The sequence below is a fragment of the Somniosus microcephalus genome, chromosome 33, assembly GCF_052327205.1.
Source record: "Somniosus microcephalus isolate GS21.2 chromosome 33, FLI_Smic_1.0, whole genome shotgun sequence".
NCBI classification, from domain to species: Eukaryota; Metazoa; Chordata; class Chondrichthyes; order Squaliformes; family Somniosidae; genus Somniosus; species Somniosus microcephalus.
Genome location: NC_141019.1, coordinates 33,876,899 through 33,892,044, shown reverse-complemented (window position 1 = coordinate 33,892,044; position 15,146 = coordinate 33,876,899). Strand labels below are relative to the sequence as shown.

General features: G+C 53.8%; 2 protein-coding genes across 2 annotated transcripts in view; both read left to right on the top strand.

Annotated features, from left to right (window-relative positions):
• LOC147097134 (uncharacterized) overlaps positions 1-9,822 on the top strand; it is a 29,181-nt gene extending 19,359 nt beyond the window's left edge. The window contains exons 6-10 of the mRNA XM_085973005.1: positions 450-537; positions 2,682-2,824; positions 4,288-4,500; positions 5,739-5,817; positions 9,704-9,822. Of these exons, the coding sequence (XP_085829131.1) occupies positions 450-537; positions 2,682-2,824; positions 4,288-4,500; positions 5,739-5,817; positions 9,704-9,822 (642 nt within the window). The remainder of the gene's footprint in view (positions 1-449; positions 538-2,681; positions 2,825-4,287; positions 4,501-5,738; positions 5,818-9,703) is intronic.
• Positions 9,823-10,832: 1,010 nt separating this feature from the next.
• The window catches only part of LOC147097133 (serine/threonine-protein phosphatase 6 regulatory ankyrin repeat subunit C-like), a 107,496-nt gene continuing 103,182 nt past the window's right edge, over positions 10,833-15,146 (top strand). The window contains exons 1-2 of the mRNA XM_085972531.1: positions 10,833-10,838; positions 13,800-13,882. Of these exons, the coding sequence (XP_085828657.1) occupies positions 10,833-10,838; positions 13,800-13,882 (89 nt within the window). The remainder of the gene's footprint in view (positions 10,839-13,799; positions 13,883-15,146) is intronic.

Below are 15,146 nucleotides of genomic sequence, written 5' to 3'. Positions count from 1 at the left end.
CTGCGTCCCGATGCGCTGCGCTGCCTCCGCCCGACTCGCCCAACACATCCTCCGGTCGCCGCGGCCTCCACCTCACCGTCGCCGGCTCCGCGGTCCCGACGGCCCAGGCCTGCTTCTCCCGCTCCTGGTCCAGCCTCTGGCCGCCATGCTCAGCTCCCCTCCTCCCGGTCGGAATCCCTTCCCGCTGAGGAGCGGCCGGCCGACGTGCCCTAGCGGGTCGACGTGGCTGCTGCTGCTTGCCGCGCTGTGCTGCCTCCGCCCGACTCGCCGAACACCTCGCTCCGGTTGTGGGAGTGAGCGGCGAGAGCGGGCCGCCCAAAGCAGGGAGAGCGCGCTAGCACCGGACCGGACCATATATATATGCATTATGTTTTTTTTTTAAATGTTTAATTGACACACCTATGACTTGTGCTGATTGAGCCCTCCTCTGCTGCGCTGTTTAATTTCAGATGGTGCATTTGTTGCTGAACAGAGGTGCCAGTGTCAGTGCCTGCGACAAGAAAGAACGGCAGCCTATTCACTGGGCAGCTTATATCGGTAAGTGGCAGTGTTAATGTCGGCAGTGGAATAGGTCGAGAGGAGAGCAATGACTGGCCACTCCCACCTAAAACCCCTGTCGGGAGGTGAGGCAGGGGGCAGCGGGGTGGTCCCAGTGACTCCAGTTTTGGGCACTGGCTTCCCGTGTGGTGCGGCGATTAAAACTGGACCTGGAGGTCCGGAGGTGAACTGGAGCTGTTGGGAGTTTGGTGCTTGGCAGATGGAGTATAATGTGGGAAAATGTGAGGTTAGGGTTAGGGAAGGAAGAATGAAAAAGCAAATTATTATTGAAATGGAGCGAGACTACAGAATGCTGCGGTACAGAGGGATCTGGGGGTCCGAGTACATGAAACACAGAAAGTTAGCATGCAGGTACAGCAAGTAATTAGGAAGGCTAATGGAATGTTGGCCTTTGTCAAATCAAATCAAATCAACTTTTATTGTCATTGTTCGTGCACAAGTGCAGTACAACGAAATGTAGGCTTGCGGCTCCCGAGAGTGTACATTTAGATTAAGACATTTAAACATTCAACATACATTTGGCTTGTTATACATCATAAACATAACCATAATAAAGTGCATTGGCAGATGTGCAGGCTTTAGAGTTTATTTGTGGAGTTCAGTAGGATGACAGCCCTGGGAAAGAAGCTGTTCCTAAATCTGGTCGTACGGGTGCGAATGCATCTGTAGCGTCTCCCAGATGGCAGGGGGGCGAACAGACTGTGGCTGGGGTGGGTAGGGTCTTTGATGATGGACCGTGACCTCCGTAGACAGTGTTTCTGGTATATGTGCTCTATGGTCGGTAGCCGGGTGCCGGTAATGCGTTGGGCAGTTTTGACTACCCGCTGCAGGGCTTTCCGGTCATAGTAGCTACAGCTGCCATACCATACTGTGATACAGTTCGTCAGGATGCTCTCTATTGTTGCAAGGGGTATGGAGTATAAAAAGTAGGGAAGTTTTGATGCAACTGTACAGGGCGTTGGTGAGACCACACCTGGAGTACTGCGTACAGTTTTGGTCTCCATATTTAAGGAGGGATATACTTGCATTGGAGGCAGTTCAGAGAAGGTTCACTCGGTTGATTCCTGGGATGAAGGGGTTGACGTAGGACGAAAGGTTGAGCAGGTTGGGCCGATACTCATTGGAGTTTAGAAGAATGAGAGGGGATCTTACTGAAACATAGAAGATTCTGAGGGGGATTGACAGGGTGGATGCCGAGAGGATGTTTCCCCCTCATGGGGGAATCTAGAACTCGGGGGCATAGTTTCAGAATAACGGGTCGCCCATTTAAGATGGAGATGAAGAATTTCTTCTCTCCGAGGGTCGTGAATCTTTGGAATTCTCTACCCCAGAGAGCTGCGGAGTCAGTGAATATATTCAAGGCGGAGGTTGACAGGCATTTGAACTACAGGGGCGTCAAGGGGTATGGGGAGAGAGCGGGAAAGTGGTGTTGAGGTCAAGATTGGATCAGCCATGATCTTATTGAATGGCGGAGCAGGCTCGAGGGGCCGAATGGCCGACTCCAGCTCCTGTATCTTATGTATGCTTCAGATGAATGTTGTAAATTGCTTGTATGTGCAAAATGACTGAAAGTGGTGGGGGGGGGAACCTTAAACTAGCATAAGGGGAAGAGGGAAGTGATGGGGCTGGTTATGGTGTGGCTGCTTGCTGGGGAGTGACTAGGAGCGTGGTTGGAGCCGATTCTTTTGCCAATTACTTTAAATCTGTGTCCTCTGGTTACCAACCAGTGAAAACGGTTTCTCCCGATCGACTCGATCAAAACCCCCTCATGGTTTTAAATTATTAAATCACCCCTCGGCCTTCTCTGCTCGAAGGAGAACCATCCCAGGTTGCCGTAGGTTCTTGCCGTCGGAGGGCACCAGCTGGTGGAGCCCAACGGGATCCCAGGTTTCCCTGTTCCCCCTCCCTGAAGCAGGGGGCGTTTGATGATGCTTTCAGTGCCCCTGCTGTGTTGCCAGGGCTGGGAGCCAGCGAACTTGGCAAAGATCGGCGACGAAAGCCAGCACCTTCCCCGGTCCGTGGGGGGTTGCGAGCTGAGCGTTTACTGGTGAGGCTGTAGTGGTCAGAGCCTGTGCGTTTACCCCCCCCCCCCCCCAGCGCTGACCTGATGCTTTCTGCCGCAGGGCACCTGGATGTGGTGAAGCTGCTGTTGTCCCGTGGGGCCGAAGTAACGTGCAAGGACAAGAAGGGTTACACGCCACTGCATGCTGCTGCCTCCAATGGGCAAATCGACGTGGTGAAATACCTTCTGAAGCTCGGAGTGGAGGTGAGTGAGTGAGCGCCACGGTGGGGGGGGGGGGCAACGCAGGAGAAATTTGCAGCCAGATCTTGTTCTTGCCCATCCCCTTCCTCCCCTCCCCTCCAGCCCGGGAATTGCTGGATGTGAAAAAGAGATTTATAAATCAGGTTCGCCTTTCCCCACCTCAGGATGTCCCAAAACGCTTTACAGCCAATGAAGTACTTTTTTTGAAGTGTGGTCACTGTTGTAGTGTAGGAAAGGCGGCAGCCAATTGGCGCACAGCAAGCTCCCACGAACAGCAATGTTGTAATGACCAGATCATCTGTTTTGGTGACGTTGGTTGAGGGATAAATATTGCCCCGGCTTATCTTCAAGATAGTTGCATGGGATCTTCTGGGTCCACCTGAGAGGGCTGACGGGGCCTCGATTTAACGTCTCAGCGCTCCCTCGGCGCCGCCCCTCCGACAGTGCGGCGCTCCCTCGGCGCCGCCCCTCCGACAGTGCGCCGCTCCCTCGGCGCCGCCCCTCCGACAGTGCGCCGCTCCCTCGGCGCCGCCCCTCCGACAGTGCGCCGCTCCCTCGGCGCCGCCCCTCCGACAGTGCGCCGCTCCCTCGGCGCCGCCCCTCCGACAGTGCGCCGCTCCCTCGGCGCCGCCCCTCCGACAGTGCGCCGCTCCCTCGGCGCCGCCCCTCCGACAGTGCGCCGCTCCCTCGGCGCCGCCCCTCCGACAGTGCGCCGCTCCCTCGGCGCCGCCCCTCCGACAGTGCGCCGCTCCCTCGGCGCCGCCCCTCCGACAGTGCGCCGCTCCCTCGGCGCCGCCCCTCCGACAGTGCGCCGCTCCCTCGGCGCCGCCCCTCCGACAGTGCGCCGCTCCCTCGGCGCCGCCCCTCCGACAGTGCGCCGCTCCCTCGGCGCCGCCCCTCCGACAGTGCGCCGCTCCCTCGGCGCCGCCCCTCCGACAGTGCGCCGCTCCCTCGGCGCCGCCCCTCCGACAGTGCGCCGCTCCCTCGGCGCCGCCCCTCCGACAGTGCGCCGCTCCCTCGGCGCCGCCCCTCCGACAGTGCGCCGCTCCCTCGGCGCCGCCCCTCCGACAGTGCGCCGCTCCCTCGGCGCCGCCCCTCCGACAGTGCGCCGCTCCCTCGGCGCCGCCCCTCCGACAGTGCGCCGCTCCCTCGGCGCCGCCCCTCCGACAGTGCGCCGCTCCCTCGGCGCCGCCCCTCCGACAGTGCGCCGCTCCCTCGGCGCCGCCCCTCCGACAGTGCGCCGCTCCCTCAGTACTGCACTGGGAGTGTCGGGCTGGATTATGGGCCTCAAGCCTCTGGAGTGGGTCTTGAACCCACGACCTGCTGAGTCGGAGGCGAGCGTGCTGCCCACTGAGCCACGGCCGACACTGAACCGCTGACCCTGAAATTGACAGTGTGGAAATAACTGTGACGTGCGTGCAATATGGAAAGCTGAGCGGCCGAGTGTTCTGCTTGCCCCTTCCTAGATCGATGAACCAAACGCCTACGGTAACACTGCCCTCCACATTGCCTGTTACACTGGACAAGATGCGGTGGCGAACGAGCTGGTGAACTACGGGGCAAACGTTAACCAGCCCAACGAGAAGGGATTCACGCCGCTGCACTTTGCTGCTGTCTCGACCAACGGTGCGTTGTGCCTGGAGCTCCTGGTCAATAACGGTGCCGATGTGAACGTTCAGGTGAGCCAGCTCGCACGGGTAGAGTGGGGTTGTCTGCACCCCACCCCCCAGTTTATGAAGGGGTTCGATCGGGTAGCCATAGAGAAGATGTTTCCACTTGTGGGGGAGACCAGAACTAGGGGCCATCAATATAAGATAGTCACTAATAAATCCAATGGGGAATTCAGGAGAAACTTCTTTACCCAGAGAGTGGTGAGAATGTGGAACTCGCTACCACAGGGAGTGGTTGAGGCGAATAACACAGATGCATTTAAGGGGAAGCTAGATAAAGACATGAGAGAGAGAGGAGCAGAAGGGAGTGCAGCGAAGATTCACCAGACTGATACCTGGGATGGCAGGAATGACGTATGAGGAGAGATTGGGTCGATTGAGCTTATACTCGCTGGAGTTTAGAAGAATGAGAGGGGATCTCATTGAAACGTATAAAATTCTAACAGGACTAGACAGACTAGATGCAGGAAGGATGTTCCCGATGGCGGGGGAGTCCAGAACCAGGGGGTCACAGTCTAAGGATAAGGGGTAAGCCATTTAGGACTGAGATGAGGAGGAATTTCTTCACCCAGAGAGTGGTGAACCTGTGGAATTCTCTACCACAGAAGGCAGTTGAGGCCAATTTATTAAATATATTCAAGAAGGAGTTAGATATATTAAGGCTAAAGGGATCAAGGGATATGGGGAGAAAGCAGGGACAGGGTACTGAATTTGGATGATCAGCCATGATTGCATTGAATGGCGGAGCAAGCTCGAGGGGCCGAATGGCCGACTCCTGCTCCTTATGTTCTACGTTTCTATGATCTGCTGATGGGGTGAGATGGAGTACGGGTGGGAGGAGGCTCGTGTGGAGCATAAACGCTGGCACGGACCAGTTGAGCCGAATGGCCTGTTTCTGTGCTGTGAATACTAATGTAATGTAAGTCACCCGATCTGTGATAATGTAGTGCAGAGGATGCTCGCTCTGCCACTGCGCACTCCGACTGGCCTCCAGCGGGCCTGGGGCAAACCGCCAGTATAATTGCAAGGGAGGATGCTTGGGAATAAGTTTCCCAGAGCCCGGACTGCACTGAGGCAGCGTTGATGGCGCTGCAGGATGTACAGCGCTGTGTGTCCTAGCACTCCAAGGTGCCAGGGGCACCTGCACACCGCGCCCGCCCCAGTGTAACCTCGTGTCTTTGTAAGATCAGACTGTTAGACTTGCAGATCCTCGACCTGATTTATAAATCTCCTCTTGCTGGTTTCAGAGTAAGGACGGGAAGAGCCCATTGCACATGGCTGCAATCCACGGCAGGTTTACACGATCTCAGATCCTCATTCAGAACGGTATGTGCGTCTTTAAATGCGTTGCTTTAATGTTTGAGCTGGGCTCCCGTGCGCGCGCGCGCCTGCGTCCGAAACGTGCAGCTCAAATCCTCAGAACCTTGGCTGACATCCGAGACGGCTTTGAGATGACGTTCCTTGCACATCTCCGGTGTGTCGTGTGCTTAAGGACAAAGTGGGGAACAGCGACAAAAAGATAATAGACACGTTTGTTCACATCCCTTTGTGGGGGAAAAGATATTGGCAATGCTCCTATGATGCAATCTCTGCTTTTAAACTTTTCTAAGTGCTTTTATACAAGACTAGCTGGGGGGCCCGGCGTTGCCAAGGCTTTTTTGTAAAACGGCAGTTTGAAGGATTAGGCCCCGCCCACCCCTTAGGATTGGTCAACCATCAAGTCAATCAACGCTAATGAGCGGATTCCCCCGTAGGATTGGTCAACCACCCGGTTTTAGAACGTTTTTTGTATACTGTCCGAACAATTTTTGTCTGACCGAAAAGTAAATATGCCTATGACACTCCCCTAATCATAAGCTTTCTTTTGAGATAACATGTGTAGGTACGCTCTAACTTTTGAGTGTACAGCGGACATACACACACACAGACACGCAGACAGACAGATGGACGGATCCTTTATCTTTACATCATTGAAGAGCGGAACTGCTTGATTGTGAGATCTTTGTGCGTTCGATGCCATATTCTGCGCAGGATTCTGCTGACACAACATATGTTAAATATATCTGCGCCCCACCGCCCAGTTTCTGCCTGCTCTCTGCGAGAGCGTGTTGGGGTACAGGTACGTGGGCGGAGATTGCCCTCCAATATCTCGCCCAGGTACCCATGTGTGAGCCCAGACCGTGATGGTTGACGCCCTTACTAGAGTACAGTTCAATGGGTGAAGATACCCCCCCCCCCAGTACCCATTATCAGTGTCTGGGCCCAGTGACGGGCTCTATACTGGGGGACAGTTCAATGGGTGAGGATACCCCCCCCCCCCCCCAGTACCCATTATCAGTGTCTGGGCCCAGTGACGGGGGGCTCTATACTGGGGGACAGTTCAATGGGTGAAGATACCCCCCAAGTACCCATTATCAGTGTCTGGGCCCAGTGACGGGGGCTCTATACTGGGGGACAGTTCAATGGGTGAGGATACCCCCCAGTACCCATTATCTGTGTCTGGGCCCAGTGATGGGGGCTCTATACTGGGGGACAGTTCAATGGGTGAAGATACCCCCCAGTACCCATTATCAGTGTCTGGGCCCAGTGACGGGGGCTCTATACTGGGGGACAGTTCAATGGGTGAAGATACCCCCCAGTACCCATTATCTGTGTCTGGGCCCAGTGACGGGAGGCTCTATACTGGGGGACAGTTCAATGGGTGAAGATACCCCCCAGTACCCATTATCAGTGTCTGGGCCCAGTGACGGGGGGGCTCTATACTGGGGGACAGTTCAATGGGTGAAGATACACCCCCTAGTACCCATTATCAGTGTCTGGGCCCAGTGACGGGCTCTATACTGGGGGACAGTTCAATGGGTGAAGATACCCCCCAGTACCCATTATCAGTGTCTGGGCCCAGTGACAGGGGCTCTATACTGGGGGACAGTTCAGTGGGTGAAGATACCCCCCAGTACCCATTATCAGTGTCTGGGCCCAGTGATGGGGGCTCTATACTGGGGGACAGTTCAATGGGTGAGGATACCCCCCAGTACCCATTATCAGTGTCTGGGCCCAGTGACGGGGGGGCTCTATACTGGGGGACAGTTCAATGGGTGAAGATACCCCCCAGTACCCATTATCAGTGTCTGGGCCCAGTGACAGGAGGCTCTATACTGGGGGACAGTTCAATGGGTGAAGATACACCCCCCAGTACCCATTATCAGTGTCTGGGCCCAGTGACGGAGGCTCTATACTGGGGGACAGTTCAATGGGTGAAGATACACCCCCCAGTACCCATTATCAGTGTCTGGGCCCAGTGATGGGGGCTCTATACTGGGGGACAGTTCAATGGGTGAAGATACCCCCCAGTACCCATTATCAGTGTCTGGGCCCAGTGACGGGGGCTCTATACTGGAGTACAGTTCAATGGGTGAAGATACCCCCCAGTACCCATTATCAGTGTCTGGGCCCAGTGACGGGGGGCTCTCTACTGGAGTACAGTTCAATGGGTGAAGATACCCCCCAGTACCCATTATCAGTGTCTGGGCCCAGTGACGGGCTCTATACTGGGGGACAGTTCAATGGGTGAAGATACCCCCCAGTACCCATTATCAGTGTCTGGGCCCAGTGACAGGGGCTCTATACTGGGGGACAGTTCAATGGGTGAGGATACCCCCCAGTACCCATTATCAGTGTCTGGGCCCAGTGACGGGGGCTCTATACTGGGGGACGTTTCAATGGGTGGCATCGCCCTCAAGTAGTGGGGTGGTAAATAGCGAGGCGGGAAGCTTCAGGCTACAGGACGATATGGATGGGTTGGTCAGATGGGCAGAGCAGTGGCAAATGGAATTTAACCCTGAAAAGTGTGAGGTGATGCATTTTGGACGGACTAACAAGGCAAGGGAATACACAATGAATGGTAGGATCCTAGGGAGGACAGAGGATCAGAGGGACCTTGGTGTGCATGTACATAGATCCCTGAAGGCAGCAGAACAGGTAGATAAGGTGGTTATGGGATACTTGCCTTCATAAGCCGAGGCATAGAATATAAGAGCAGGGAGGTTATGATGGAGCTGTACAAAAGGTTAGTGAGGCCACAGCTGGAGTACTGTGTGCAGTTCTGGTCGCCACACTATAGGAAGGATGTGATTGCTTTGGAGAGGGTGAAGAGGAGATTCACCAGGATGTTACCTGGGCTGGAGCGCTTCAGCTATGAAGGAAGACTGGACAGGCTGGAGTTGTTTTCCTTGGAGCAGAGAAGGCTGAGGGGGGACCTGATTGAGGTGTACAAAATTATGAGGGGCATAGATAGGGTAGATAGAAAGGAACTTTTCCCCTTAGTAGAGGGGTCAATAACCAGGGGGCATAGTTTCAAGGTAAGGGGCAGGAGGTTTAGAGGGGATTTGAGGAAAAACTTTTTCACCCAGAGGGTGGTTGGAATCTGGAACTCACTGCCTGAAAGGGTGGTAGAGGCAGGAACCCTCACAACATTCAAGAAGCATTTGGATGAGCACTTGAAATGCCACAGCATACAAGGCTACGGACCAAATGCTGGAAAATGGGATTAGATTAGGCAGGGCTTGATGGCCGGCGCGGACGTGATGGGCCGAAGGGCCTCTTTCTGTGCTGTATAACTCTGACTCTAAGTACCCCATCTTAGTGCCCATGCATGAACCTGGGCGTTGGTGGGTATAACCAGCTGTGGAGGACATCTCAGCTAGGACTCGATCCTGTCGTCCTCGCATACTCTCTCCAACGGCGCGCTGATCAGGATTGGGAACCCAGGCCAAGTCTTTCCCTTCCCTAATCCCGATGCGCTGAGGGAGCTAACCCAGGCCCGGATAATTGAACCAGGTGCCTTCCTAATCGGGGTGGCTCCGATTACCTCTGAACTATTGAGATTAGTTGGTTAAATGTAACATCTTTACCAAAAGTTCAGGGACCACACTCGCTCATGTGAGAGAGACGTGCATCAAATTTTCCCTGCGCAATGTATCCACATTCGACGAGCCCAGTGTGGCAAATGTTGTAAAGCTTGGTGCTGGAGACCAAGGGCTGAGCAGGAATCTGTGTCCCGGGCTCGGCCCCTTTGCACCTCCAATGCTGGGTAAACCGTGGGAGTGACGTCCCTTTGCCCCAGGCCGCCAGAGCGAGCGTCCCTGTCCCGCAGCTTGCGTGGCAGGCGAGGCAGCGTGTTTTTCAGTACTAATGCGTCATTGTCTGTTTGCAGGTGGAGAGATAGACTGTGCAGATAAGTATGGCAATACTCCTCTGCATGTTGCTGCTAGGTATGGTCATGAACTACTCATTAGTACCTTAATGACAAACGGTGCTGATACAGCACGGTAAGTATCACTGGCACTCCCGCTTCCTGAATGTCTTGTCCCGTGAATTTATCTATGTGTTACCGATTTATCCAGCTTTATCTTGTCTATTATCCATCCGATATCTTTGTCCATCTGTGCCTGTTATCTCTTCAACCATCTGTATCTGTACGTATCTGTTTTCTCTTTATCCATCTGTACCCATGTCCGTGAATTATTTATTGAAGTCCTTCTATTTATTCACATGGAAGATAGGAGCAGGAGTCGGCCATTCGGCCCCTCGAGCCTGCTCCGCCATTCAATGAGATCATGGCTGGTCGTCCAAATTCAGTACCTTGTCCCTGCCTTCTCCCCATATCCCTTTAGCCTTAAGAAATATATCCAACTCCTTCTTGAATATATTTAATGAATTGGCCTCAACTGCCTTGTGTGGTAGAGAATTCCACAGGTTCACCACTCTCTGGGTGAAGAAATTCCTCCTCATCTCAGTCCTAAATGGCTTACCCCTTATCCTTAGACTGTGACCCCTGGTTCTGGACTCCCCTGCCATCGGGAACATCCTTCCTGCATCTAGTCTGTCTAGTCCTGTTAGAATTTTATAAGTTTCAATGAGATCCCCTCTCTTCTGAACTCCAGCGAGTATAAGCCCAATCGACCCAAACTCTCCTCACATGTCATTCCTGCCATCCCAGGTATCAGCCTGGTGAGTCTTCGCTGCACTCCTTCCATGGCAAGAACGTCCTTCCTCAGATAAGGCGACTAAAACTGCACACAATACTCAAGGTGTGGTCTCACCAAGGCCTTGTACAACTGCAGCAAGACACCCTTGTTCCTGTACTCAAACCCTCTCGCTACGAAAGCCAACATACCATTTGCCTTGTTAACCGCCTGCTGCACCTGCATGTTTACCTTCAGCGACTGGCGCACCTATCGATTACCTACGTCTGTCTGTCCATCTATCATCTACCTACCTACCTTTTTTCTTATTCATTCATTGGATGGGCATTTATTGCCCATCCCTAATTGCCCTCGAAGATGGTGGTGAGCCGCAATCTTCAGGGCCATTAAGAGTCAACCACATTGCTGTGGGTCTGGAGTCACATATCGGCCAGACCGGGTAAGGACGGCAGATTTCCTTCCACTAAAGGACATTCGTGAACCAGATTTTTATGACAATCCTTCAGTTTCATGGTCACCATTACTGATGCTAACTTTTTATTCCAGATTTATTTAATTAACTGAATTTAAATTCCCCAGCTGCCGTGGTGGGATTTGAGCTTTTGTCTCTGGATCATTAGTCCAGGCCTCGGGATTACTAGTCCAGTAACATAACTCTCTATCTTTCTCTTGCCTATCTGCATACCCGTCCCTTCATCCCTATCTGCTGCCTGTCTGGCTATCCATTACCTATCTCTCTGTCTCCACCTTTATCTCTTTACTGTATGTATTTGTCTTATCATTGATCTGTTTGCTTTTTGTCTCTCTTTATGTGTGACCTATCTGTGATATTTATCTTTGTATTCAGCATCTTGCCGTTTCTGTAAGGGTGTCGAATTCACGTACAAAAAGTGCGTTTGTTCCCATTAGCACCAACTGTGCGCTTGAGTTGAGTAGGACGCACGCGGAAGAGAGGGGAGGGAGACAGATGGAGGGACAGAGCGAGCACGAATTGGATGTACAAAATCAGGGAAATGCTGAAAGCGATAACTCTGCAGAGAGAGAGAGCGTGCGCACGAGCGGACAAGTCACAGCTTTGGGTCTATGGGCCCATTCTCAAGACTGGGAAACCTCACCAGCCAACATCCGGTCTTGACAAAGGGCCCCACACCCGCAACCTCGACTTCTGTGTCCTCTGCAGGATTCCGCCTGACCCCAGTGTTTCCAACGTTGTTCTGTTGTTTCAGATTTCCATTTGTATTTTGTCGATGCACGGGAGATAGATGTAGCCAGAGGCAACTGAAGTGTCTCCATACCGTACAGTCAGGAACAGAGATGGCTAAGAGTTAGAGACAATTGCAGGAAGCGCGAGAGAGAGAGAGAGAGACGCGCGCAAGTCTTATTTGTGTTTTTTCTTTTGTTGAGTCACTGCCGTGGGAGGTAACCGATACTCCCAGTTTTTCTTCCCTCCCTCCTTCTGCTCTTCCCGATAATTTTTCTTGTCCTGTTTCGGCCAGCTTGCGGATTGAGAGAGCTTGGCGATTTTCCGATGTATCTTCCTGTGTGCTGCTGGGTTTTTTTTCCCCTCGCTGTTTATCCCTCCGAACTGTCGCCCCTTTACTGAGGGATGCCGATAAAGGGACACTCCGCCTCTGTTGAAACCCTCATCCATGCCTTTGTGACCTGTAGACTTGACTATTCCAATCTTCCACCCTCCATCCATAAATATAACTTCAGCTCACCCCAAACTCTGCTGCCTGTGTCCAAGCTCTCACCAAGTCCCGTTCACCCACCACCCCACCCCCCACCGTGCTCGCTAACCTACAATGGCTCCTGGTCCAGCAGTGCATTAATTTTTAAATTCTCATCCTTGTTTTCAAATGCCTCCATGGCCTCGCTCCCCCACCAAACTCGGTAACCTCCTCCAGCCCTACAACCCTCCGAGGTATCTGCGCTCCTCTAATTCTGCCCTCTTGAGCATCCCCCCAATTTCCATCGCTCCACCATTGGTGGCCGTGCCTTTAGCTGCCAAGGCCCTGAGCTCTGGAATTCCCTCCCTAAACCTCTCCGCCTCTCTCTCTCCTCCTTTAAGACGCTCCTTAAAACCTCCCTCTTTGACCAAGCTTTTGGTCACCTGTCCTAATACCTCCTTATGTGGCTCGGTGTCAGATTGTGTTTATCGCACTCCTGTGAAGCGCCTTGGGGCCTTTTACTGTGTTAAAGGCCCTGTATATTTACAAGTTGTTATCCTTCACTTAACCCCAGGAGGGCTGAAGCTGGGAGGTTGAAGGCGCAAATTAACGGCTGCGTTTGTCAAACACAACAGCAGTCCGGCCGAATGGCCGCCTCCTGCGCTGTATCATAACACAAGAAATAGGAGCAGGAGTCGGCCATTCGGCCCCTCGAGCCTGCTCCGCCATTCAATAAGATCATGGCTGATCATCGACCTCAACCCCACTTTCCCGCCCGATCCCCATATCCCTCGATTCCCCTAGAGTCCAAAAATCTATCGATCTCGGCCTTGAATATACTCAACGACTGAGCCCCCACAGCCCTCTGGGGTAGAGAATTCCAAAGATTCACCGCCCTCTGAGTGAAGAAATTCCTCCTCATCTCAGTCCTAAATGGCCGACCCCTTATCCTGAGACTGTGACCCCTGGTTCTAGACTCTCCAGCCAGGGGGGGAAACAGCCTCTCAGCATCTACCCTGTCAATCCCCCTCAGAATCTTGTATGTTTCAATGAGATCACCTCTCATTCTTCTAAACTCAGAGAGTATCGGCTCAATCTCTCCTCATAGGACAGCCCTCTCATCCCAGGAATCAGTCTAGTGAACCTTTGTTGCACTGCCTCCAAGGCAAGTGTATCCTTCCTCAGATAAGGAGACCAGAACTGTGCACCGTACTCCAGGTGTGGTCTCACCAAGGCCCTGTGCAATTGTAGCAAGACTTCTTCACTCTTATACGCCAACCCCCCTTGCAATAAAGGCCAACATGTCATTTGCCTTCCTTATTGCTCGCTGTGCCTGCGCGCGAGCTTTCTGTGTTTCTTGCACGAGGACACCCAAATCTCTCTCGACACCCAACATTTGAAAGTTTCTCACCGTTGAAAAAATATTCTGTGTTTCTATCGTTCCGACCAAAGTGAACAACCTCACATTTCCCTGCGTTACACTCCATCTGCCACCTTACTGCCCGCTCACTCGGGACGCTAGGGATATAGATAGACTAGGATTCAGTCGCTGCAGTGCCGAGCAGAAACGGCGCGCGGCCGGATCGGAAATGTTTTGCGGGACAGGACAGGACACGGCGGCGTGTAAATGCGAGTCTTTCTCTTCTGTTTGCAGACGTGGAATCCACGGAATGTTTCCACTGCACCTCGCTGTGCTTTACGGGTTTTCGGACTGTTGCCGCAAGTTACTCTCATCAGGCAAGTCGCATGGTTTATACGTTCTCGTCCTCCGCTTCGGTTCCTCCCTCGTTCCTACAGCCCTTCCCCCCCCCCCCCTCCTCTGTGGTCTGAATTCAGTGAAACCTGTACAAGTGGTAGCCGTGGCTCAGTCGGTAGCACCCTCGCCTCTGAGACAGGAGGCTGCGGGTTCAAATCCCACCCCAGAGACTTGAGCACAGAAATCAGTGCAGCGCTGAGGGAGTGCCGCACTGTCGCTGGGTCAGTGCTGAGGGAGCACCGCTCTGTCGGAGGGGCAGTGCTGAGGGAGCACCGCACTGTCGGAGGGGCGGTACTGAGGGAGCACCGCACTGTCGGAGGGGCAGTACTGAGGGAGCGCCACACTGTCGGAGGGTCAGTGCTGAGGGAGCGCCGTACTGTCGGAGGGGCAGTGCTGAGGGAGCGCCGCACTGTCGCTAGGGCAGTGCTGAGGGAGCGCCGCACTGTCGCTGGGGCAGTGCTGAGGGAGCGCCGCACTGTCGCTAGGGCAGTGCTGAGGGAGCGCCGCACTGTCGCTGGGGCAGTGCTGAGGGAGCGCCGCACTGTCGGAGGGGCAGTACTGAGGGAGCGCCGCACTGTCGGAGGGGCAGTGCTGAGGGAGCGCCGCACTGTCGGAGGGGCAGTACTGAGGGAGCGGCTCACTGTCGGAGGGGCAGTACTGAGGGAGTGCTGCACTGTCGGAGGCGCGAGATGGCAGCGGGGGGCTTTTGTGAAAGGTCGCGCCTTTTGTGAAATGGTGAGCTCGTCACTTAACGAGTGCCGTGGCAGTGAAACCGCCCCTTTCTCTGGGATCGATAAAGACCTGCATCGTCTTCGGCGACCACCGGACGTCCCAAAGCGCTTCACAGCCAATCAAGTACTTTTTTTGAAGTGTAGTAGTGTAGGAAACGCGCAGCCAATTTGTGCACAGCCAGCCTCCACAAACAGCAACGCGATGATGACCAGATCGCCAGTTTTTGTGGTGTTAATTGAGGGATAATGGGGTTTCTCTGCCGGTATGGATGCCAGGGAAAGAGCTCCCAGTTGTACTGGAAATTTTTTTTTATAGTACATGCGATGACCATTTTGAAAATAGGGACGCCTGCAAAGAAAGTCTCTAACTTACAGGTGTCGCCGTGTTTTAAAGCGACTTGCCGTTTCTTTCTGCTGTGCCGATTTGCGTTGTTCTGGATGTTGCGCCTAATTCCGCCTCGGCCTTGTGAATCTTCCAGGTCAAATGTACAGCATTGTGTCGTCGTTCAGCAAT